This window comes from Elephas maximus, chromosome 7, assembly GCF_024166365.1.
Source record: "Elephas maximus indicus isolate mEleMax1 chromosome 7, mEleMax1 primary haplotype, whole genome shotgun sequence".
NCBI classification, from domain to species: domain Eukaryota; kingdom Metazoa; phylum Chordata; class Mammalia; order Proboscidea; family Elephantidae; genus Elephas; species Elephas maximus.
In genome coordinates this window covers 74,381,562-74,406,959 of record NC_064825.1, presented here as the reverse complement: position 1 = coordinate 74,406,959, position 25,398 = coordinate 74,381,562, and the positions used below count along the sequence as shown (strand labels likewise).

Genomic DNA, 25,398 nt, shown 5'->3' with positions numbered 1-25,398 from the left:
ATTGTCAAGAAAGGAGAGACTGAAAGGGCTGACTCAAGAGGGGGAGAGCAAGTGGGAGTAGGGAGTGAGATGTATGTAAACTTATATGTGACAGACTGATTGGATTTGTAAACGTTCACTTGAAGCTTAATAAAAGTTATATAAAAATAAAAAACACGTGAATGTAAACTTAAACTTAAAGCACAATTAAAAAAAAACACACACACACATGAAAATACTTCCACACAGAAAAATCATCTTTGATGGCTATAAGGGAAGGTAGGAGTAGGGAGGGAAAAACACTAACTAGATAGTAGGTAAACAGTAACTTGGGTAAAGGGTAAGACAGTACACAATACTCGAGAAGTCATCACAACTTGATAAGGGCAAAGTCATAGAAGCTTCACAGACATGTCCAAATTCCCTGAAAGACAGAGCTACTGGGCAGAGGGCTGGGGACCATGACCTCAAGGGACATCTAGCTCAACTGGCATAACATAGTCTATAAAAAAAAAGTGTTCTACATCAACCGTGGTTGAGTAGCAGATGGGATCTGAAAAGTCTTCAAGCGGCCATCTAAGATACATCTACTGGTCCCATCCCAGCTGGAGCAAAGGAAAATGAAGACCAAAGACACAAGGGAAAGATTAGTCCAAAGGGCTAATGGACCAAAACTACCAAAACCTCCACCAGACTGAGGCCAGAGCATCTAGATGGTGCCCAGCTATCACCACCAACTGCTCTGGCAGGGATCAAAATAGAGGGTCCTGGACAGAGAAGGAGAAAAATGTAGAAAAAAATTCAAATTCACACACACACACAAAAAAGACCAGGCTTGCTGGTCTGAAAGAGACGAGAGAAACACCTAGAGTATGGCTCCCCAACACCCTTTTAATTCAGCACTGAAGTCTCTCCTGAGGTTCACCCTTCAGCCAAAGACTAGACAGGTCTATAAGGCCAACAATAACAAACATGAGGGACATGCTTCTTAGTTCAGTCATGTGTATGAGACTAACGGGCACACCAGCCCAAAAGCAAAGATGAGATGGCAGGAAGGGACGGGAAAGCTAGATGAATGGAAACATGTAACCTGGGATGGAGAAGGGGACAATGTAGACACATCGGGGGGTTGGCAACCAATGTCACAAAAAAAATGTGTGTATTACCTGTTAAATGGGAAACTAGTTTGAAATATAAACCTTCACCTTAATCAAAATTTTTAAAAAATTACCTTGCTGGAAAAAAAAAAACAGAAATCAAACAATGCATTGCATTGGGCAAATCTGCTGCAAAAGATCTCTTTTAAAGTGTTAAAAAAACAATATGTCACTTTAAGGACTAAGGTGAGCCTGACTCAACCCATGGTGTTTTCAGCAGCCTTGTAAGCATGTGGAAGCTTAATAATAAAGACCAAAGAATTGATGCCTTTGAATTACGGTGTTGGGGAGGAAGAATAGTAAAGATACCAGGGACTGCCAGAAGAATGAACAAATCTGTCTTGGAATAAGTACAGCCAGAATGCTCATTAGAAGCAAGGATGGAGAGACTTCGTGTCACGTACTTTGGCACATTATCAGGAGGGATCAGTCCCTGGAGAAGGACATCATGCTTTGGTAGAGGGTCAGTGAAAAAGAGGAAGACCCTCAAGCAGGTAGATTGACACAGTGGCTACAACAATAGACTCAAGCATAACAACGATTTTGAGGATGGTGCAGGACCGGGCAGTGTTTTGTTCTGTTGTACACATGGTTGCATTTGTTAGAAACGACTCGATGGCACCTAACAAACACCTTATACAATAGTTTCATTTATCTTAGCTTCCCCTCTAGACTGTAAGCTCTATGACTAGTATATCCAATTAAAAGTCTTATGGTCTACAAAACCTAGCATGACGCTCAACAAATATTTGTGGAGTAACTTAAAAATTAGTGATGTGTGTTTTCTATGTTACAGATCTGTTAGAAGTGCTGGAATACAGTGGTTACAAAATGCGACTCTAGAGTGGCCACCCGACTTAGTACTCTGTGACCTTGGAGAAGATACAAACTTCAGTTTCCTTCTCTGCAAAGGCTCTGCAGAAGAAAGGAGAATAGAACCCTGAGGAAGTGAAAGGTGAATACGGTTAGAAGACAAAGTGTGGTTCTGAGAGAGATTGGTAAACAAAACAGGGTTACATCATTCAGGGTCTTAATGAGAATTTTAGATTTTACCCTAAGAGCAATGGGAACCCACCAAAGGGTTTTCAGTAGGAAGGCGGCAGGCTCTGAGGCATATATATATTATTCCAAAACTAAAATTGGATTAGTATTTCTTCTAGAACAAGGGAAATTTGCAATTACAGTCACTCCAGTCTAATATTTTGAGGGTACTAAGAAAAAATGGGAGCCCTGGTAGCAAAGTGGTGAAGAGCTCAGGCTGCTAACCAAAAGGTCGTTAGTTTGAATCCACCAGCTGCTCCTTGGAAACCCTATGCGACAGTTCTACTCTGTCCCATAGAGTTGCTATGAGTCAGAATTGACACAGTGGCATACAACAACAAGTAAAACAGTAATTAATTTTTAAGACTTCCTACATTTAGTGTCTAAGTAAGACAAAACTATGTTAAACCTTGCTTACTGCTGTGGACAGTGATCGAAACTCATTCCTGGAATTGTGAATGATTTATTTCTTTATGTCCTGCATACATGCTTTTAACATTTTGCAGATGTTACATGTCAGAAAGTAAATCTCAACTACAAAAAAAAAAATTTATTGTATGAAAGCAAAAGAGACACATTTAAATATATTTTTACACATTTATAGATATAACAAAGACAAATAATTTATCAAAAATTACAAGTTTAAAGAATACAGCTATTTTGAAACAACCAATACAGTATCTGAAAATATTCCATTTTATCCATAATTAGGGAATATTATCTCCAAAAAAAGTAACTCCCATTTTCTGGTGAAAAATATACAAGTCTTTTAGATGTGTGTCAAGATCATGCATCTTGCCAAATCTAAAACAGTGCAACGCCTTTCTCAAGAGCTTCTGTTTTCTCCAAATGGCTTTTAAAACCACCTGTGTTTTCCTTTGGGCTTAGGCGAATTCTGAATCTTCACTTTCAAACCGCAAGGCATCGTTATAAACAAAAATGAATCAGAGTGAGCATCTGGGTGCTTTTCTTCAAACTGAGCGAAGAACTTTCTCTTTAACTGGATGGAAGACCATGGTGTACTGTGACGTCCAGTCAACTAGACAGGGCTTCACCAAGCCAAAGCAGCCGCACTGGAAGAAATCTGCAAGGTTCTGTGTGAATCCAAGGCTGCCAAGGAAGGAAGAGAACATGTTTCACTACATTTCCTGTTTAGCTCTTGACATTTATTCAAGCCATAAACATGTCCTTTGAAGATCCTATAGGAATCAGACATAGTTCCTGGGCTTATTAAGGGACCCTAAAACCAAAGCCTACTTCCATTTCTGGAACTGAATCCCTATCTTGAGATTCCTTGGCTTCCGCCCAGCAATTTAATTAGGCTTCTTTTCATCACTTCACCTTGGGTCCCCCATTCATGGGAATGGTCACTATGTTTCTTTCTTTCCATTCCTGTTGTCCTAATTCAGACTTTGATTGCCTCAGGCCTAGATAACTACAATCAACAAGATGGATTTTTTTTTTCTCAACCTTCTAAGCAGCTCTCTAAATGTTGCCCCATCTCAATTCCTTCCAATTCATCTTACATACTGGAGACTGTCTACTCTTTCCAAAACCCTGCTACATTCATAGCCCCTCACCACTTAATCCTAATCCTTTAAAGATACTCGTCTGCCCACAGGATGAAATCCAAATTCCTCATCTTTGCATCCAATGCCCTACACAATAAAGTGCCAGCCAACCCCTCAAGCTTTAGCTCCCCAAACTCATCTTTATAAACCTCCTGCTCCAGTCACTCTGGTTCTATTTTTCCCATGATCATACCTGCTTGGGACATTCTTCTCCCCTGGGACCCACACTCCCCCCACCCTTACCTCAGGATAACCTCTTATCCTTTTAAGTCCTCCTAGTTCTCATGGCCCAGATCAAAGTCCACTTCCTCTTTGGAGCCTTCCTGACTTCAACAGTCTTCAGCATTTTTTTCCTCCATTAAATTCCTGAAGAACTAGTACTACTATCGATTCCAGTCATGAAGAATGTTTCTTTTTATACATATACCCTATTTTTTAAGCGCCTGACGCAACCCCCTACACATATCAAAACACACCTGTCCATGAGGATGATTATGCCGCTGCTGCTGTTGTTTAGTGAGATGGTTAGGAAAGTATAAGCATTATCAGAAAGTAGCGACCTAGGAAAGGGCCGACTACACGGAATTGAAGGGGTGGCAGAGGGGAGACATGTTGGGAACTTATGGGCCTTGCTCAAGAGCTAGTTCATGAATAAAAGTAACTTAAAAAAAAAAAACCTAAACCCATTGCTCACAAGTCAATTCCAACTCATAGTGACCCTATAGGACAGAGTAGAACTGCCCTATAGGGTTTCCAAGGAGCGCCTGGTGGATTCAAACTACTGACCTTTTGGTAAGCAACTGTAGCTCTTAACACTACGCCACCAGAGTTTCCCAAAAGTAACTTCGGAGAAGACAACTAAAATCTATGGTTTGGGCAGGGTTTTAGAAACTAGATTCCAAGCAGCTCTAAGGCTTTACCACTAGTTCCTCTAGCTCATGTTGCCATTCCTCATCATTTCCTCAACGTTTCCCAGCTCTCCTACCTCTGTCCCTTTATCCAGACTCTTCTCCAGGGCTTGGAATGCCTTCCTCCCATCTCCACCATGTCCCCGCCCCACTAGTCTCTCAAGGCCCAGCTTAAAATTCCACCTCTTATCACAAAGGTTTCCCTACTTTCCTGGAGTAAATATTTATTCCTTTGATCAAACCACTAAGAAAGACTTTAGTATCACTGCCGATCTAAAACAACCATCACAAGCTTCACACTACTCCCCACTCCCATCGCTTTAGCCATCTCTTTCCAATTAAGTCAATTTCTCTCTTCTCTAAATACACACTGTAGTCATTTCCCAGGCTCTGATTTCCTCGTCTAACAGCCTAACAGTTTCATCTTGTTCCATGAGTATGCTTTAAAATAGACTGCTCATGAGATATGTGGTGAGTGTTCAAAGCCCTAGAGGGCTCTGGGTCACCTCAGTAGCACTTGTAGACTCCACGACCCCATACATGTGGCAGAGATAAGCTTCAAAGCCTGATCCTTCCTATCAGAAGATGATGGCTTTCCCGCAAAGGCTCTCATTTTCAACCGAGGACAGGTTTTATACAACCAATGCCCTGGGTGTGGTGAATATCCCAAACCTGAAAAACTAGCTTCTTTCTGACACAGGTGGGCAGACTAAATACAGGGCTGCAACAGTTAATGGTTATAGAAAGCAAGGTTGAAAACCTTGGCAAAGCTCAGAACCAGCCACATGCTTAATTATTTCACCTTGACTTCATGCCAGCAACATGCAACCTTGTGACCATGTGGCTTGACTGGAGAGATTCCCCATCTTGGCAGAACTTCAAAGTCACTATCTGTGCTGAGTCCAGTAGGCTAGGTTTCAAATTCTCACCACCTTGGGGCTCATGACTACAGGGTATTATCTGGTAATGACCCTACCACCCACCCCCCAGTCACTGAAGATTACAAGTGGGAGGGGTTTGGGTAACCCTACCAGATGGCAATGTAGAGAAGAGAAGCATGGCCATGATGGGCCATGGTTGGAAAACCAGTGGCTAGGCTAAGATCTTTCAAAAGACTTACTGGCGAGTGTATCTCACTTACTTGTATGGTGTCTTCCTGAGGGACAAAGTCTGTTTCATACGCCTGCTTTGTTTCAATAGGCTGGTTTTCTCGTGGGAGGTCAGGCCAAGAAAAGCAATCTGAAAAAGAAGATTGGAAAGTACATGAAAAACATCACGACACTGTGGCTCCATCACTCTTGCCAGGCACTAGCAAATAGGACACTGGCAAATATTTAGTGCTTCCCCAGAGACAATAGCACTGAGCCTTCTAACCAAGGACCATAGCCAGGGCAAAGATTCAGCAGCTATAAATTGCATTCTTCCATATAAATCTAATAGCTGAGTTTTTTTTTTTTTTTTGGTCTGATTTTTATTAACCTTCAAGAAACACTGTGCATGGACTTAGAGCCATTAAATAATTGCTTTATTAATTCAAGCTGTGGCTTATGGCCATGGTTGAATTCTCAACACATTTAGCATGCAACTTTTGGCTGAATAAAACAATTTAAGGTCAGTATCTGTGCAATTATTTCAACTTGTTACTTAGTATCTCTTTGAAAAAGGGCAGAATAAAAAAGCAAATAATCTGAAGTGAAGAACATTAAAATCCATAAATTTGGAGAAGGGTAAGAAAGTAACTTAAAAGCCCCAAGTCATTAAAAACCACTACCATGCAATGGCTTATCTCAGCTGATCCTCAAAACAACTCGAGCACTAAATACCTTATCTGTAAAACAGAGATCATCACACTTTCCTGATCAGACTGTTCTAAAAACTGGAGATAGTGTATTTAAAATACTTAGCATGGAAACTTAGAGAAGTGAGTAACTGATCTGAGGCCACAGAGTTAGAAAGTGGCAGAGCTGTGGCTGAAACCTCAGTCAGTGAGAATAAAGTCCATGCTCCCAACCAGCTGCCTATACTCTCCGTTTGACTTGCTACAGTCAAAATCATGACACTTAGAGGAAATGAAAGATTTCAAATAACTGGATTGTTTTGTTAACTAAGGGCAATTCAGAAAACAACTTGGCTCCGAATCCTTGCTTTTGAAAATTATCCAAAACTTTGTTTTTTTTTGCACAACAGAACAAAACACTGCCTGGTCCTGTGCCATCCTCACGATCGTTGCTATGTTTGAGCCCATTGTTGTAATCACTGTGTCGGTCCATCTTATGAAGGGTCTTCCTCTTTTTGGGAGACCCTCTACTTTACCAAGCATGATGTCCTTCTCCAGGAACTGATCCCTCCTGATAACATGTCCAAAGTAAGGGAGATGAAGTCTTGCTATTCTTGCTTCTAAGGAGCATTATGGTTATACTTCTTCCAAGACAAGTTTGTTCATTCTGCTGGCAGTCCAAGGTATATTCAATATTTTTCACCAACACCACAATTCAAATGCATCAATTCTTCTTCGGTCTTCTTTATTCATTGTCCAGCTTTCACATGTATATGAGGTGATGGCTTGGGTAGGTGCACCTTAGCCCTCAAGGTGACATCTTTGCTTTTTAACACTTTAAAGAGGTCTTTTGCAGCAGATTTGCCCAATGCAATGTGTCATTTGATTTCTTGACTGCTCTTCCATGGGTGCTGATTGTGGATCCAAGTAAAATGAAATTCTTGACAATTTCAATATTTTCTGTTTATCATGATGCTGCTTATTGGTCCAGTTGTAAAGATTTTTAAAGTACAGGAAACATATTAACCTTTCTTTAAAAATCAAGCATCTTATAGTCTCATGTACTTGTTCTAAGAGTCCAAATAGAATAAGGAATTAGAATTGGTGTCTTGGTCTTAGGTTCTACTTTTAACTCCATTTCTTAACTAGCCCTATGGTATTTAATATCACCTGGGCTTAGGTTTCTCATTCATACCACAGAAGCAGTACTTTGGCACTGTCTAGGCCTCAAATGCTCGGAGCCCTGGTGGTACAGGGGTTAGGAGCTTGGCTGGTAACCAAAAGGTCGCAGTTCAAATCCACCAGCCACTCCTTGGAAACCCTATGGGGCAGTTCTACTCTGTCGTATAGGCTTGCTATGAGTTGGCATCAACTCAACAGCAATGGGTTTGGTTTTTGTGTTTTTTTAGGCCTCAAATGCTTGTGAGGAAATAGATGCACAAGTGTCTTGGAAAATATAATGCATACATAAATATTAGGTATTAATAATCACTGATGCTAATATCCATTCTCACTGCCTGTCTCTGTCTGTCCATGTTAGAGGCAGAGGATGAATGTTTAGAAACCCCAGTTCAGTCAATATTATTAATTCAATTCCTTAGCATTTTTTTTCCTTTTCTTTTTGGAATTTTGGAATTGGTTACTTTTGAGTAAAAGTAGAACACATTTTTCTTTTGTTGAATAAAGCGTGAATTATTTGAGGTCTTATAGTAATCGGCTCATGCTGATCACCGTTGTCCATTCCGCGTGGGCAGGCCACAGCAACAACGAGAATTAGGTTCGGCTCACAGCAGAAGGAATGCAGCAGGTGGAGACAGAAATCTGGCAGAAAGTTGAAGGTGGCTACTTACTCGGAGCTTGAACTTTCTAATTGCCATGACCTTCTCTGAAAGTGTAATTACCACGTTCACTGGTCAGTGTTGTATCCTTCATTTCTTTCCCACTCCCATCTATTTAAGCATTGCATAGCGATAAGGATAACACACAGGGTTGGCAAAGTTGAGGGAAAATATTTACACGATGCTTTACAGTTTATACCATGCTTTCACACACCAAAAAAAAAAAAAAAAAAAAAAAAATTTTTTTTTTTCTTTTTACAGTTTATACCATGCTTTCACACACCATAGAACTTAATTGTATGATGGAAAAAGCACTTGAATGGGACTGTCAGAAGATCTAAGGGACCAGTTTGGATTTTGTCACTCATTGAGTAGCCTTGAACAATTCACATCACCTCTCTGTACCTCTATCTGTAAAATAAAGAGATCAGATTAATAAACTCTTAGGTCTTTTCTGATTCTAAAAATTTATTATTCTAACTTTTAAACCATCCTGTGAGAGGAGACAGGTATTATTATCTCCATTTTACAGATAAGGAAACAAATTCAAGAGGTCAAAAGGCATGCGTATGCCCACACAGTAAGTGGCAGAAGTGGAACTACAATCTAAATCTTCTGACTTAAACTCAAGTCTTTCTACTTCACTCTATAGTTTACTAGAAATTTTACTCAGAGGAACAGTGAGAGTATTAATTACCTGAAAAAGTTGATTTAGTAACAAAAATGTTGACCACGAGAAGTGGAAAACTGCCAATACGAAAATATACAAAATCCAAGGTGAACAGGCCACAATCTGATTGAGGTAGGTCCACAGTCCATCTTGTCTAAATGTTGTGGTGCAGTGATTAGACCAATCTGTGGATTCACGAAAAAGGAACCCATTTTTAAAAAAGACACCAAACTAATGATCATTCCCCAAGAAGATAAAATCATTGCAGTTCTCTTCAAGGAGAACAGAAAGTAAGACATGATGGCACATATCAGACTCAATTCTAAGATTCTGTCTTCAAAGTGACAGCTCAACTACCAAAGATGAGAAAATGGTGCCACAATGTTAATTAAGGCTATGATAAATGCTGTATCTGTAGCTCATAGTGAAGGAATAAAAGTGAAAACGTTCCATAACACCTTCACTAGAATCAGCAGACTCAGCATAAAAATGCGTTGGCAAGAAGTTAATAGTTGAAGGACTTGACAATTGAAAACGATTATATTTAATAACAGACTTTTCCTATGTTTTAAATTTTTCCTTATTTATGCAATAGAAATATGAACTATAAGATCAGCTTAAATATCTGAAATAAAATCCCTTTCCTAGATAAATCTTCACCTCATCTGTATTGTGGCAAGTTATGGGCCTATTACAGGACTGAATATAATAAACTCTAGTGAGGGTTCAGATCAACAGGCCATTGCTGTGAGCACAAGAAATCCATTAAGCACCTAGATATTGTTGGTATCACAGCTCCTAGCACAACTCAACAGCATGCAGAGAGCCAGCATGGGTGTACTTCCGCATGGGCACCGGAACTGGTCCTGCATAAGGAGGAAGGCCAGACTAGGGACTTTATGAAATAGACACCCCCAGGAAAAGAATGCAGACTGAGAGCATGTGTTCACAGCTCAGTTTCTCCCCAAGAACACCTACATGTCAGCTAAGAGGGGGCCTCACTTATGGACTTCATGACACTGAGCCTTAACCCATGCCACTGAGAGCAGCAGTCAGGAGAAGTGCAAGTAGGAAGCAGCAGAAACAAGGAACTAGACCTTCAAGATTATGTAAATCAAATGACTTTTACAGGCACTATGACCATGCATAAAAGGTGGATTCTTTTTGAAATGAGAATTCTGTAGATTTGCACCTTGAGGTTTCATAAATGCCTCCGACAATTTGGTAAGTAGTTTTAGACATTTTCCCAAAGCAGCCCTTAAGAGCTCCTGGAACAGGAAGAAAATGAGTCCACGACTTTACCATCAACTCACTATTTTAGTCTTAAAAGTCTAGTTTCTTTTTCTTTTTCAGTCTCATTTGATTCCCAACCATCTTTCATGAATATATGCTTGAAGCATTCTCAGAGCAATCATCATAGAATAACAATCAAGGTAACAAGGCACATGAGACTCTCTCTAGAGCTTCTCATTAGGACAGCAAAGAAAGGCACATCCCATGCACCTGGTAACACAACAAAGAATATAATTTCCAACAGCAGGTGGAGGAAACAGTCGCTGAGCAGGAAAGCATATCTACCTTCTTTCAGCCTATGGATATCTACTGCTTCCTTTCTGGGAATTTTTCTGATAACATGGCATGACCTCACACTGAAGTTTTCATAGGACTGACAGCTGATTTAATATCAAAGATACAGCTGCAAGTGGCCACGCACGTTATCTATACAATACACCATTTTAACTGGTTCTAATGCATTCCTATCAGGTGGCCATTGGGTAATGACAAGGAGCTTGGTACTGTTCCAAGTCGATCTTTTTCATCTTTCAATAGCTCTGACAGTTCCAAAGTTCTTCCAGATACTGATCTAAAATCATTCACCCTGTACCTTGTAGGATGCTGATCCTTTCTGAGTGTACTTTACCGTCCACCCTGAAAACAGACCTCACAAAAATTGAAATGGATGGAGGCTGTGCAGTGCCAGTAGTTGCTCCTGGAGCACATGAGGAAGGCGGTACCCAGCAGGCTGTAGCAGCAGAAGCATTGATGGTAAACAAAGGAGGTGAGAAGACAGGGAGACGTCATTAAAGAAATGGAGCACAAGTTCATTTTTCTTGTCTGTGCAACAGTGATAAATAACACTATGCCCTCATTCAGTATAAAGAAATATTTTTAAAATATAAATGGAATTAAAGTAACAAAATATGCTCAGCTAGCCTACACATTTATAAGTGAATATAAGATAAGGTTGTTCCTGAGACAGAAAACACAACATAAAAATTGGTTCAGGGCCAGAGAAGAAATAACAAGAAAGAGGCAATGCATGTAACAAAACAGCAACTTGGAAAGGCTGAATGTGATGAAAAATTGCTTCTGTCTTTATCAATACAATCTTATGCTGGACATAGACACCCAACAAAGGTGACTATTTTTAGGGAAGAGAGAGACGAGGGGAGAGACAAGAGTGGTGTAAAGTCTGGCTCCGCTCCTCTGGGATCAAGTCCAAGAGACAAGCTGGTCCATGGACCAACTTAAAACGGTTTTCCAGGAATATGCCTTACTGTCAGTCCTTAAAAGGGCAGCTCTCTCAACAGAAAGAAGAACGGTCAAAAAAATCTTTTATTTCTTACACCACAGGGCATAACCTAAGAGCTTTTAAAATTCTAATGCTCAGGATCACTGGTAGCCTTTGCCAAGAACTGAGCTCTGGGGTCACAACCTTGTGGCAGTTAGACCCATTTGAGATGGTGACAGTTATGTGTAGCTACAAAAGCATTCCCGAGTGATCAGAGACACCCAAGATCTCAGGTGGGAAAGAGGCTGACAAGCGCTGAAGCCCTCTTTGTGCCTATGGCAGGGCAAGATAGAACCCATTTCACATAGATGTTAAGTGACAATCCTGAAAATGAAGCCAACAACAAAACACAACTTGTAATATTGGATGTTTCTTAGGAGGGGATCTGGGAAGCTGGGAGACAAGTGTAGGAGGAAATCTCTTGCAAAAACTAAACAGAATTTAAACTAGAGAGAACCAGAGTGAGAGAGAGAAGAAAGAGGAGGACGAAAAAAGGAGGATGCTGGGCTTGGGATGCTAAAGGAAATAGAAAAAATGTAGGAAAATAAAACTTTCCTAACATCTTCTTGAATTACTGTATATTTTAGCTCAAGCAACAAATTAGTATTTACTGGCAAAAATCTGAGACCCGAGCATGAATGTAACAGAAGGGCGGATGGAAACAGATTAGAAGTGAAGCCTCTGTCTCTAGAGCCAAATTCTCCCAAAGCCTTCAAAATAAGCAAATAATGGACAGCTACACAAATTAGGAGGCCCTACGTGGTACAAAGAAACCCTGGTGGCATAGTGGCTAAGTGCTACAGCTGCTAACCAAAAGGTCGGCAGTTCGAATCCGCCAGGTGCTCCTTGGAAACTCTACGGGGCAGTTCTACTCTGTCCTATAGGGTCACTATGAGTTGGAATGGACTCGACGGCAGTGGGTTTTTTGGTTTAGGTGGTGCAAACGGTTAAGTGCTTGAGTACTAGCCCAAAGGCTGGCATTTCAAACCCACCCAGAAGGGCCTTGGAAGACAGGCCTATTGATCTGCTTCTGAAAAGTCTCAGCCTTGAAAACCCTACGCAGCATGGTTCTACTCTGCACACAAGGAGCTGCCATGAGTCAGCATCAACTCAAAGGCAACTAACAACAACAACAAAGTCTTAAAAAAAAAAAACCTAAAAGTGCTATAGGTTTTTCTAGTTAGAAAGCCCATTCCAAGTTCTGAAACGCGTGTAAAGACAGAGTCAGGTAATTCTTAAGCACTAACCAAAATCCTTCCTGTTTCAATTTAAACCCTGTTCTCAGTCAATCACAGCTGCCTCAGAACAGATGGCTGTCATTTCCTATATGATACCCCTAGACTCTCCTTTAAACTGCCACTGAGAATTTATTTCTCTTCTCAGGGCCACAAAATAAGCAGTCTAATGTTTTCTTCCAAGTTATTATTTCCAACCTTTCAATGGTTGTTATGGTTTTCCCATCAATTCTTTCTACACTGCGACTTGATTTTTATCACACGGGTGTGCCTGCAGTGCTTTGCTCCTCAATTACTCTGACTACCAACCCCACCCATGACCTTCTGTTTTTGTTTTCTGTTTTAATTGCTTATCACTTTCTTGCTTTGTACTTGAGCAGCTGATTTTCCTTCCTTTCACTAGGGAATAACCTGCACTTGTTTTAAATGAATTTCTATTTGTGACCTCTTCTCAAATGTTATCACTTTTAGAGCACAATCTCTTCCAAAGGACTGACAACTAACCTCTTCTAGCATTTCTTGCAGCGTCCCAATGCTGAGAGTCTTAGAGGCATCCGCTTCGTTTTTATTAAGGGCATGGTTTACAGTCACCTGGCCAGAATGTGACATATGAGGGTTTACAAGGAAAGGCAGTAGTGGGTGTGGGTCCACGGTGCTTGTTGTAAGAAAAATTATACTTACAGACAAAAGATTCATATATAGTCCAGTCACATACCACGGAAAGGAAAAATAAGAAGAATATGTAATAGTGATGGTTGCCAAAGCCTAAATCAAAAACAAAAAAAAAAAAAAACACAATGTTTCCTATAATGATTTTCCAGATTAACACCACATTAACCATTTTCTGTCAAAAGCTTTCACCAAGTAAAACAGAAATCAGGCTGTTCTGCATTTAAATAACACTAATCAAAACAAAACAAATACAGTTCTGGTATGTCATAGTCAAATGTCCATGTTAACTGAACTCATATTAATTTATTATTTACCTAAAAGAAGATACTTTTTAAAAAAGAACAAACTTTATTAAGCAAAATAGCTCTACACCGAACTATATTGGGTTGGATGGAGAGGAGAAGGCAGGATTTTGGGCAAATCAACCTGTCTCTTTCTCCTGCCATGTAACATGTTTATACAATTACTGAACACCAAATATTGACTTCATTAGGGCATCAGAGAAAATGAACCTAAGGAGCTAGATATGTTGCAGGGACTGCAGCAAAAGAAGGGCAACTGAAATCTGAGAAGGAGCTACAGAAGTGAGGAATGGGTGAAGGTGCACGCCTACTCTGATATGTACTGCCTTCTTGATGCTGGCCATGGGAGGCTCTCATGCTAATGACACAAAAGCTCCTCAGATGCCACCTCATGTTCCTACCTTCTCCCGAGGCAGGAAAGCCCAGCAGAAGGAGCAATACTTATTGCATCAGGAGACACAGATTTAAGGGTTACTAGCTGTGCAATTTTTGGTAAGTCCCAACTTCTCTGACTCAGTGTTCTTACTTTAATATAGGGATAATGCCACTTCTGTCTATTTGAGAGGCCTGTGGGAACCAAAAGGATGATGTGTGAGAAAACACTGTGTTAAATGGAGTGGTACCAATGTATAAGATCATTAGTTTTCTATTGCCATTTGGGGCTGCCTGCCATAATGCCAACCATCTAATCTTTATGGCGGGATGGGGTCCACACAGCTTGGCACCCCAGGAACCATCTACCCACCTGTTCCCTAGGAGAAGCAGAAAATGTCAAAAAGGACCAAGGAAACCTGACTGAGCTGAGACAGCCCCTGTTCGTCAGATTAGAAAAGTATATCCTCTCCTGAGGATCCACGATCACAGCCCCTGTGAAGTTTCTCATAAAAAATCACTGGCTTCTACCACCATAGTTCAGAGGAAGCCCAGGGGATACGGATCAAGACAAGGATTATTCCCTAGATGGAAGGCAATCTCCACAACTCGGCCATCTCTGGTTTTAGCTCCTAGCTGAACCTTAAAGGAGGCAAGCAGAGAAGGTTAAGGTGGACAAGCCCTAAAAATATGGGAAGAGCATGGCATTTGGAGTAGAAGACTGATACTTATAAGTGACCTGAAACAAATAATTTCACCTTTTCAGCTCTAAAATGGAAATAGTAATACCAATTTTACAGGTGTGCTGTGATGATCAAATGGGATACTACACATGAAAGTGCCCTATAAACTCTAAAGTACCATACAAATGATGATAATTATTACCATCAACCTTGACAAGCATTTTCCAAAAGTCTTACACTACAGAGACGATTCTCTGACAAGGAAGAGCTACAAAATAGACCCCTTGGATGCCTTTCCCCTTTTTCCATGAGTCACACACCTAAGTAAACATATGCTTAACTTCATGGTGGAAAGTGAAACATTAAGTCTCTCACCTATGCACCGTCCAGTCCACAGGCAATGCTGATCATATCGAGCCACACAGGAGTCACATACGTGGCAATGGAGTGACCTTAATGGCTTCCGTATCTAAGTGGGCAATTGAGAGAGGCCTAAGCAAAATTCCATGTCTCAAAGTGGTAACAAATCACTAGCAAAATTTTAACCCTAAGTGATGAAGACAGTAGCACAAATTATCCCAATTAGATGATCAACTCATATACAGGTTCTGGAACGCCTTATGAATATTTATTTCTATATGTCTATTAGGAGCCCTGGTGGTACAATGGGTAAGAGGTTGGTTGCTAACCAAAAGGTTCTGCAGTTCGAATCTACCAGTCACTCCTTAGAAACACTATGGGGTAGTTCCCCTCTATTCTATAGGGTCACTATGAGTTGGAATTGACTCAATGGTAACGGGTTTGATTTTTTGTTTTATTTTGATTAGGACATCAATAAGTGAGACCTGAATTCTAAAGCATATCCACACTAAGGGGAAATGAGGCAGTACCATACAGCAGGAGCACCGCACTGGGAAAAAGTGAACCTGAGTCCCAGGTCTGGCTCTGCCAATAATTTCAGGAAGTCACCTCCTCCATCTAGGCCTTGATTCATCAATTACAAAATAAGCAATTTTCTCTAAATGATTTCTAGGGTCATCACGAGCCTCTGACTTGAGGTTACTTCCAAAACATGCTTCATGACAGTAAAAACCAAACCAAACACACTATGGATAATTCATAAAGAGATTTAACCATAGGGAACTTAAAAAGTTTATAAACATCATTCTTCCCCATGTTCAAGGCGGAAAATCATTCTTATGGTATTTCAAAATTCCCCACTGCTGTCGAGTCAATTACGATTCATAGCGACCCTACAGGACAGAGCAGAGCTGCCCCATAGAGTTTCCAAGGAGCGCCTGGTGAATTCGAACTGCCGACCTCTTGGTTAGCAGCCATAGTACTTAACCGCTATGCCACCAGGGTTTCCAACTTCAAAATTAGAACCTGATAAAAACAAAAATGCATAAATAAACCACAAAGATTTGACAAATGCTTACATGTACAATGTTACCAAGAATTTGCTTCTACTGTGGAAAAAATCAGTAATAATACAGAAAAGACTCACTCACAAGACATGATGTACAAAATGTTCTGAAGTCCAGACAGCCAGTTTCTGCGAGGGTGGCGATATTCTGAAAGACATGAAGTTTGACCATATGACTGCATTTTATTGGGTAAAGTATTATGCATGGTTATATACCATTATTACAGCTCTCTGTCTCCACACTGAGGTAGCTGGAAAAGCAACTTAGAATACTTGCCACCAAATCATTCTGTGCTTAAAATAATGTGACCTTTCAAGGCCGCATCTTCAACCACAGCCAATAAATTACAATGCACAAAAATTATAAAACCACCCTTTCCCTTTGGGAGTGGCAATCACCCCCCAGTTCACTTCCCAATCTGCTAGAGAAAAAGAAACACACACACACTCATTAAAAAAGGAACAAAAACCACCAGCATATATCAAAACCGATGGTTATAAGCACTAACGGTTGAGCCTCTTCCTTCCCCAGGAACCCTGGCTTTAGGTAACAAAGAAGATGATACTCTCCCCAACTTCCAAACACTCGAAAGCAATGGAAAACAAACCATGTCATCTGACAACTTCACATTTGAGGGTCATCTTCTCAGTCAGTAAGGAGGACCTCCCCCTGACCTACTTACTCTCCATATATTAAATGGGGGAATTTAAGTTAAATTGTCATTATTTAAATGTTATCATGAAGAAGTAGGAGACCATATCCACTAAGAGAAATTACTCTTGGTGGGATATTACCTTAATAGAAGATAAAACTTTATAAAAATAAATGAAGAGTGTAACAGTGGAGAAACCTCATTTTTGTTGACATTATCCCACACTTGTGGAGCATCTATTAAGGTAATCGGGCCTTGAAGATGGGGCCACGACAAAATCAAACATGGCTCCTGACCCTGTGAAGCTTACAAACCCTCCTATTTAAAAAACATCAATAGAATTATAAAGAAAGCTCACCTTGTTCCTTTCTTCTTCAGAAGACTTTGTGAAGCCTGGATCAGTTGCCCAAGTCTTGTAGAAAAAGTAGAGGAAGGCTACTATGCTGAGAATGAAAGTGAAGTAGAAAGGGGTGCCTGCTAAATGTTAAGGCCAAGTTAAGAAACATACTAAACTTCCATTAAGCCTTCCATTAAGCATAGCACGATTATGATGTAAGCAAAATTCATCATTGGTGTCTAAGAATCTTCCTTCTCTGCATTCTATTCCCATATTCCCGGGCATACACACACCATGGCTCCAAGCCTGGTCCCATTCTATGTTCTAATTCCACAGGAATGTGTTCCTTGTTGGCTAATAAGAAAGTCCTCCTCATTATTGGAAACCGATATTAAGTATTGAATAGTCGCAATTTGCGAGAAGCATTCTGAAAACTGAAAAATATTCAAGAGCCAAATAAATTAATCCCTTGTGGTGTACCTGTGGTTATCCTGTGAATATCTGGAAAAATATTTTCTGATAATTTTGACTAAATCATCTACAGAAACAAACCTCTTGGTTCAGAAATTACAACTAAAACAATTTCCCAATACCTTAGATAAATGATTGCAAAAACTTCCTACTGGAAAGTTTAGTAACTAATCCTTATAATTTTATCAGGCTGAGTTAGTTTAGAAATAAACAAAAGGAACCGCTCTCCTTGCAAGTAATTACAAATCAAGAAGTATTTGGAAAAGGCAGATATTATGGATAAATTAAGATAAAAAGTGTTTCAAGGATAAACATTAGCTGCTTTGAAATGTTTTTAAAGTGGTACAAGTTCTTTTTCAAAAAGTAAAATTTTGCTGCAGGTAAAGACAAGTGAATGTACAACAATGTTAAACCAGTTGTTCTTGCCCAATTTAAATCCTTCTTGACACAATGAGAAGAAGCTACTAATTGAGCTTCTGAATAAAGCCACCAGTGAGCTACTTCGAAGCTCTCTTGTGCCAAACTCTGAAGTAGAAACGGTGGCCATAAAATACTCTAAACCCTTGCTATTCAAAGTGTGGTCCATGGACCCATAGCATCAACATCTCCTGGGAGCTTGTTAGAAAGGCTGACTTTATGCCCTACCCTCCACCTACAGAATCAGGCTCTCCATTTTTTCCCCAAAAAACCCTTATCAACACATGTAACAAGTTGTCAAAAACACACTGTGACCTGACTGATATCTGGGCTCCTATTCTGAATAATATACAAAATAAAAATAAAATAAGTAAAATAAATAATAAAAATAAAATCCAAGAAGAGTCATTGGATCCTCTCTCCAAATAAACTAGATTGCCCCATTCCTTGCTTTTGTGTTCTTACTTGTGGGGTTCAGTCTTTGACCTAAAATGCTCCCCGTTTTCCCCCATCTAGTGCTGACTCTTTTAGGATGTTCAAGGCCTAACCGACACTCTCCCCTACCCTTGTAAGTCTTTTCTGATCCCCTACAGAGAAGGATCCTCCCCCTTCTGTGAGCTCAGAGTGTTTTTTCTATGGCACTTAGAATTATTTGTAGCCAAGTCAGCCTCCCCAGTTAGTTTGTGACCCTTTTCCAGTTAAGTCTCTCAATATGAAGCTAAAATTTGCCATTCTGTAACTTTGACTAACTGGTTTTCATTCTTTAGATTCTTTGGAGCTACACTATACATGGCCTACAGAGCTACACTACATCAACTTATTCTTCCATTTGTTCAATGAATGTTTATTGAGTGCTCATTATATACAGAGCTTAGGCTCCCAAGTGATAGCATTCCAAATACTTGAAATTGGAAGGCAGTGATCATGCCTCCAGAATAAACAACAGCAATACTGTTCCTCACATGACACGTTTCCTGGCCATGTTCCCCTGTATATGCTTTTGCTTGTCTTCTTTTCTAAAAGAATAGAATTGAAAGCAAAGCAAATGCACCCAGGTACGTACTGACCGGTGGGACAGTGAGACTGCTGTTTTACTGTTTCTCTTTGCCTGGACATGCAAATCCTCACGCTATTTGAGAACACACTGGCTTCCCTGAAAGCTGCATCACTGCCCACACTGGCTTTATCCAAAGTTCCTGGTTCTTTTTCACCTGACCTGAAGATATGTCATATCTCATCATTACATGCACTTGTACAGCTGATTCTCTGAAACCAAGCTAAGGACTTTACATGTATTTATCTCTCTTAAACTCAGCTAGTTATAGCCCGTACCAAACATGTAACATTCAGCGGTTACCATTTGTTTTCATCTTACCACCATCATCAGTAAAGTCTTATTCCCTTTCATTCAATTTCCCCCCTCATAAAAGCCAAATACATTGCTTGCTGAATATATAATAGGCATCAAAAGAAACTGACTGTAGGAGAAGGAGCCAACCTAGAGTTGCCCTTAAAATTAGTTTCAACATGCAGGCTCCGGTACAGATTTTTTCTTAAGGGTAATTAATAATAATTACGTACTAATAATAAAATTAGAAAATACCCAATGATCTGCTCCTGGAAAGATTACAGCCTAGGAAACCCTATGAGGCAGTACTAGTCTGTCCTACAAGGGTCACTCTGAGTCAGAATTGACTCGACAGCATGCAACGACGACGACAATAAAATAGGTATTATTTATAGAATACCAATCATGAAACAGGGACTGTGGTCAGCACTTTGTACACAGTGTAGCATAATAACCCTTGTAGCCGCCCCATGAGCACGGTACTGTTACCCCCAATTTATAGAAAAACTGAGACTCAGTGAATTTAAATAATTTGCCCAATGGTATACAACTAGCAAGAAAAAGACCTAAAACTCAAACCCATTCTGTCTGGTTACAAAGCCTATACTCATTCCACGGTTCCCCAGGCTTCTTCCCATAACAGACCAGGCAGCTGTGGGAGCAGGTCTTAGCAGCCTGATAGAAGCCTAGACTAAGGGCCTAGGAAGGAAACAGAGGACAGTTCTAACAACATTTCCAGCTCAGCTTGAAAACATTTATCTGAGGGTGAAGTATGCCACCTACTGACTCACATGCCCTCACGAGCAGCAGGTTCCACTGTGTGCCTGGATCAAACGGCTTTATGTTGTACGCGCAAGTAAAACATTCCACCTTGTCAACTTCAGCATCTTAAGATTCTACCTGGCAATGGAAGTCAGTTCTTCTGATGCAATAGCATCTTCACAAATATTTCAGTTTCTAGGTTATCTTTTATCCAGTTAAACTCAACTGGATACTTAATTCTGTAACTGAGGTTTTCAAACCACAATGGAAATAAATTTTTGTCAATTTTGATTCTGCAAATTTGAAATAGCTCAAATATAAAAGTGACCTCACTTTATGTGCAAAATGGGAAATAATATGAATTTGCTCAAATTTTTAAAAATTCACCAAGAAACAGAATTTAAAAAATCTGTTTACTGCTACACAGGTTGGTATACCAAAATGCCAGCCACTCCATCTCAGTATTGTGTCAATTATCCTAGAATTTACAAGTCTTGGGATTTCTGCAAGCAATTTTGGTGTGTACTATACTCATGACTTAATAATGTATTTTTATATCATCTAATGATATCATCCAAGCCATCACTAAGTGGTGGTACTAAGGCTAGAGCTTAAAAAACTACACCAAAATCAATAATTGTGAGACAAAAGTTAGATGTGATAAAATCTTTTGAAAAAGCCAAATGCCCTCTGAGGCACACGGTGCTATTAGAAATCTGCAAAAATATTAGATAATCCTCAAAATAAAAAGCAGTATTAAAGCAAAAACATGCTATAATGGATTGTATATTTATGCACTCTGAGAACCCATGGAAACCCTGGCGGCGTAGTGGTTAAGTGCTACGGCTGCTAACCCAAGGGTCGGCAGTTCATAATCTGCCAGGTGTTCCTTGGAAACTCTACAGGGCAGTTCTACTCTGTCCTATAGGGTCACTCTGAGTTGGAATCGACTTGACGGCACTGGGTTTGGTTTTTTTTGGTTTTGAGAACTCATATGCCCCCCCTACTTTATATTAATTCGTATAAAAAAATTATTGAATTAAATGAGTTTATACATCACTCTCACAAATACTTCTTCCTTCTTTTCAAAAATGACATTACCAGAAAGAGAAATAACATAAAGTTAAAGGAATGTGCTTAAAAGTACATTTCTTTCCACCTCATTCATTCTTGCCCTACAGTATAGGCAAAACAAACAAAAAAGCCAAACTTGTTGCTCTCGAGTCGATTCCGACTCATAGCAACCCTATAGGACAGAGTAGAACTGCCTCACAGGGTTTCCAAGACGCAGTTGGTAGATTCAAACTGTTGACCTTTTGGTTAGCAGCTGAGCTCTTAACCACTACACCACCAGGGCTCCAAACTATACACAAAGCAAGGCAATAATGGTCTCCCAGAATCCTTGGGAGAGGAAAGTGGAACCTAGAAAGAGGTGAGAAGATCAAAAATGGCCTCCCACCTAACATGAGCTACAAATGGCTATAAGTTAAGAAGTAATCCCCCTCCCTACTTCTAGGTGACTGGGCTTGGCCAATCCTAGGAGCACAACACATTTCTAAGCTGGGCTTGGGCCTGGGCCCTGATCCTCAAGTGATAAAACTATTCCTTAGATAAGATCTTTAAACTATGGGCTGTCATTCATGAGTAGGTCATAAAAGCAGTTAAGTGTGTTGTGATCAGGATTTTCAAAAAAGGAAAGATAAAATAAATGAAATAAAATAAAAAAATAACATACAGAGTACACATTACGGGTATTGTTTTCTGAAACTTTTGTTTCACATGTTTAGGGTGGCAATGTAAATTTATTTCTACTGTGGATAGCTTCAAAAAGGTTTGAGGATCACTGCCTTAGATAAAACCACTGTCTCTGAGATGTTGATGAGGAAGAAGCCCCATTTCCCCCAATGTCCTCCCCTACAGGCCATCTTTGTATCCAGAAGATTTATTAATCAACTGTAACTACTGACCAACTTAAATGAGCCATCTGACCTTGAAGAGAATCTCATGGCAATCACACAAATTTTTATGGATCCAAGTCCAACAATAACTCATTCTACTATTCCCCTCCTATGAGTCAGAAATACAGAACACCTTCTGTTTCCATAGTGTGCTCTGAGATTATTTCCAGAAAGGAGATTTTCAGCATCAACCATCTTCAACCAGAATCATTAATACAGACTTGAGTTAACATTCCCTTGCTCTCCTCCATATCTAAATTCTTAGCAAAGGCATTATTAATTTTTAAAGGCAAAGTGAGATATGCAACTATATTTAAACTGAAAGGATATGAGGAAAGAATAAGATGAACCAAGTCATAAATATCCAAAAAATGGAACCTAGCAGAAAGACTGTTGGTAAGTATACAAGGCTCTTGTATCCGACCAGCAACCTAGAAGAAAAGGGATAAACATAAAGTATTAGTGAAAACAAGTATGATTCATATTAATTTTAGTTCTAATTTCCCCCAAGCACTAACAGTAACAATAACAATCGCTTTTACTTATGAAGTGCTTACTATGTGCCACTTCTCTCTTGGTAATGGAGTTCTGCGCCATCGAACCCATTTTACACAGAAGAAAAGTGAAGAACAACGACTAAAGAAGTGTTATGTTCTAGTTCTTAAGTCTAGCTTATGCGTTCTCTCATTCCCAATAATGTAATATATATGTTAATGAACTCTTTGCACTTCTATTCAGGTATATATTTGCATTTTTTTAATTTTTTTTGACATTTGACATTTATAAATACTCCAAAATGCAAAAATTTAAAAACTTGGAAATTCGCCTTCACATTTAACAAGCTTTCTTCCAGAGGCTGGTAGTGTATTTATGATACATATGGGTGCACATGATCTTAAGCACTTTCATCCTGCAACCAGCTTGAGAAGTAGACACTATCATGAAAAGATAGGTAAAGTCCTAAACGCAACACTGGTCATCAGAACACTAAAAATTTTCACTTGTATAATAAGCAACTTGAAAGTCCATATGTAACTTACTCAAAATGTTTACTACTGTCGCTTCTTTTGAAAAATGTCTTCATACTACTCAATACAGTCAACATATATATGAATATATTTTAAAATTTATACCAAGAATGGTGGATGATGGGTATGAAGTTTTAAAAATAATTATCAGGATGGCATTGCTAAGGAGGTGATGTTTGAACTGAGGCCTGAATGACAAGACGTCACCAGCTACACAAAGATATGGCGTCAGAACACTTCAGACAAAGGCACAAGCAAGAGCCAAGGCCCCAGGTGGGAACAGCGTGATATGTTCCAGAAACAGAAAGAAGGCTGAGTGTAGTGAAGGGAAGAGAGGGAGAAATGAAGCCAGAGAGGAAAGGAGTGAATCATGTAATGCCCACAGTCCATGGCAAGGGGTTTAGGTTTTATTCTAAGTGCAACGAAAAGCAACTGGCCTGTATGGTTCTGTCCCTCTGCTTTACAAGATCAGAAATACAATTTTTTTTTGGTATTTTGGAATTAATTAGTCGCAGGGATGTGACTAAATTTACAAGAATTTAGTTTTAAATTGCAATCCCAATTTATTAAGTGCGTGTCTAACACAGTATCTGTCTCACCCAAAGCCCTTCCCTGAGGGTAGCCTTGTGGCCACCCATTTCCAGACTTAACTGAAGCTGGCATCAAATCTGAGGCTAACCAAACCAGGAAGCTTGGCTTGAAAAAAATAAACTCGAAATATGTGAAAAAGAAAAGAAAAGCAATTGGAGAGCTTTAAGCAGAAGAAAAGACAGAAGCTGGTTTGCTTTTAAGAAGACTGCCCAGGTTGCTATGTGGGGATAAACTATAGAGGAGTAAGGGTCAAGTCAGGAAACCGGTCAGGAAGTTTGGTCTAGGGTTATAGTTGTGGACCTGGAGAGAAGCCAATCAAGTCAGAATAAATTGTAGAGGCAGAAGAGGAAGGACTTGGGGATGGGCTGGAAGTGGGAAGTGAGGAAAAGGAAGAATCAAGGATGATACTTGTTTTTTTTACGTGAGGAACTGGATGTCATTCTACCAAGAAGGACAAGAGAGGAGGTGGAAAACTAGGGTGTGAGAGATGACTACTGAGTACTAACAGTGTCAGCCATTGTTCTAAGCATTGTACATGCATTGACTCATTTGCAATCATGAGGTATGCATTATCACAATTATTATTCCCATTTCACAGATGAAGAAATTCAGACACAGAGAAGTAATACAACTTGTTCAAGCACATACTGCTATGTGGTGAAACTTGAATTCAACACAGGCAGTCTAAGTTGACTCTTAACCAGTAATTATACCTAATCATGCGTAAATATTTTCCTAAACATAGGATCATACCGTGATCACTATTTTATAACCTCCCACAATTTAATTAGGTTGTTTTAACTAAAAAAACACTAAGAATAAAAATTATTAGCTTAAACTGAATTTAGATTTAGAAAGGAAAAAAAAAAAAAAGCCAAAATCTCTGGAAAATGGGCCAAAATGCTGAGATGCAAAATGGTTACAAGAATCTCCCTATATTCACCAAAATTACCAAATCGAAAAGTGACTGAGGACATTTATTTTCTCCTGATTATCATTTCAATCAAATTATTGGGTTGACCAACTTGCTTTCAGTCAAATCATATGGTACCAAAACCCTTCCCTCCCATCAATCCTGAGGATTGCTATGTGATAACCCTCCAAGCTCAATAAAAAAATATGTGATTTCAGCTAATCAACAATAGAAATAAGCAACTAAATTGGAAATGCAATAACGAGCCTTGCAAAGACTAATATACACACCTTGGAAACAAAGACGTCAGAAAAAACAATATTACTAGTAGACTTCCTTTTAAAAGCCAAGAATCTGAATTGAAGTCCAATATATATCCAACAGCCCACATGGTAATCACAGAGAGCATCAGCAGCAGGAAGAGCTATTAAGAGATTCAGAACTTTAGAACTTTATGGATTTTACTTCCTAAATACATAATAATAATTAGTTCAGTGGAAGAGCTACTTCCTAAGTATATAATAATAATTAGTAAAACAGCAGAACCAACATAAGAGTTTTTCCTCAAAATTGCTCATCCATAAATCTGAAGGTGGAGAAATTACAGATCTCAGAAATAATCTTGTAAAAGTCTTACATTTTATAAAATGATGCTTAAACATATTTTGTTTTGCTTTTCTCCCCTCAAAGAAATTGTGGTCCTTTTAGAAAAGTGCC

At 39.5% G+C, this 25,398-nt stretch overlaps 1 protein-coding gene across 6 annotated transcripts in view; it reads right to left on the bottom strand.

Moving 5' to 3' along the window:
* Window positions 1–2,731: 2,731 nt before the first annotated feature.
* ZDHHC13 (zinc finger DHHC-type palmitoyltransferase 13) overlaps window positions 2,732–25,398 on the bottom strand; it is a 41,743-nt gene continuing 19,076 nt past the window's right edge. Inside the window, exons 9-17 of one of the 6 annotated variants that reach the window (XM_049890631.1) lie at window positions 24,972–25,105; window positions 22,481–22,580; window positions 17,215–17,340; window positions 16,289–16,351; window positions 15,153–15,246; window positions 13,430–13,513; window positions 8,969–9,126; window positions 5,798–5,895; window positions 2,732–3,287 (exon numbers count right to left, since the gene is read on the bottom strand). In XM_049890631.1, the coding sequence (XP_049746588.1) occupies window positions 3,149–3,287; window positions 5,798–5,895; window positions 8,969–9,126; window positions 13,430–13,513; window positions 15,153–15,246; window positions 16,289–16,351; window positions 17,215–17,340; window positions 22,481–22,580; window positions 24,972–25,105 (996 nt within the window). In that variant the 3' untranslated portion in view covers window positions 2,732–3,148. Of the gene's footprint in view, window positions 3,288–5,797; window positions 5,896–8,968; window positions 13,514–14,467; window positions 15,247–16,288; window positions 16,352–17,214; window positions 17,341–22,479; window positions 22,581–24,971; window positions 25,106–25,398 lie in introns of those variants that run through there. The other 5 variants (XM_049890629.1, XM_049890628.1, XM_049890630.1 and 2 more) reach the window with 5 other exon arrangements.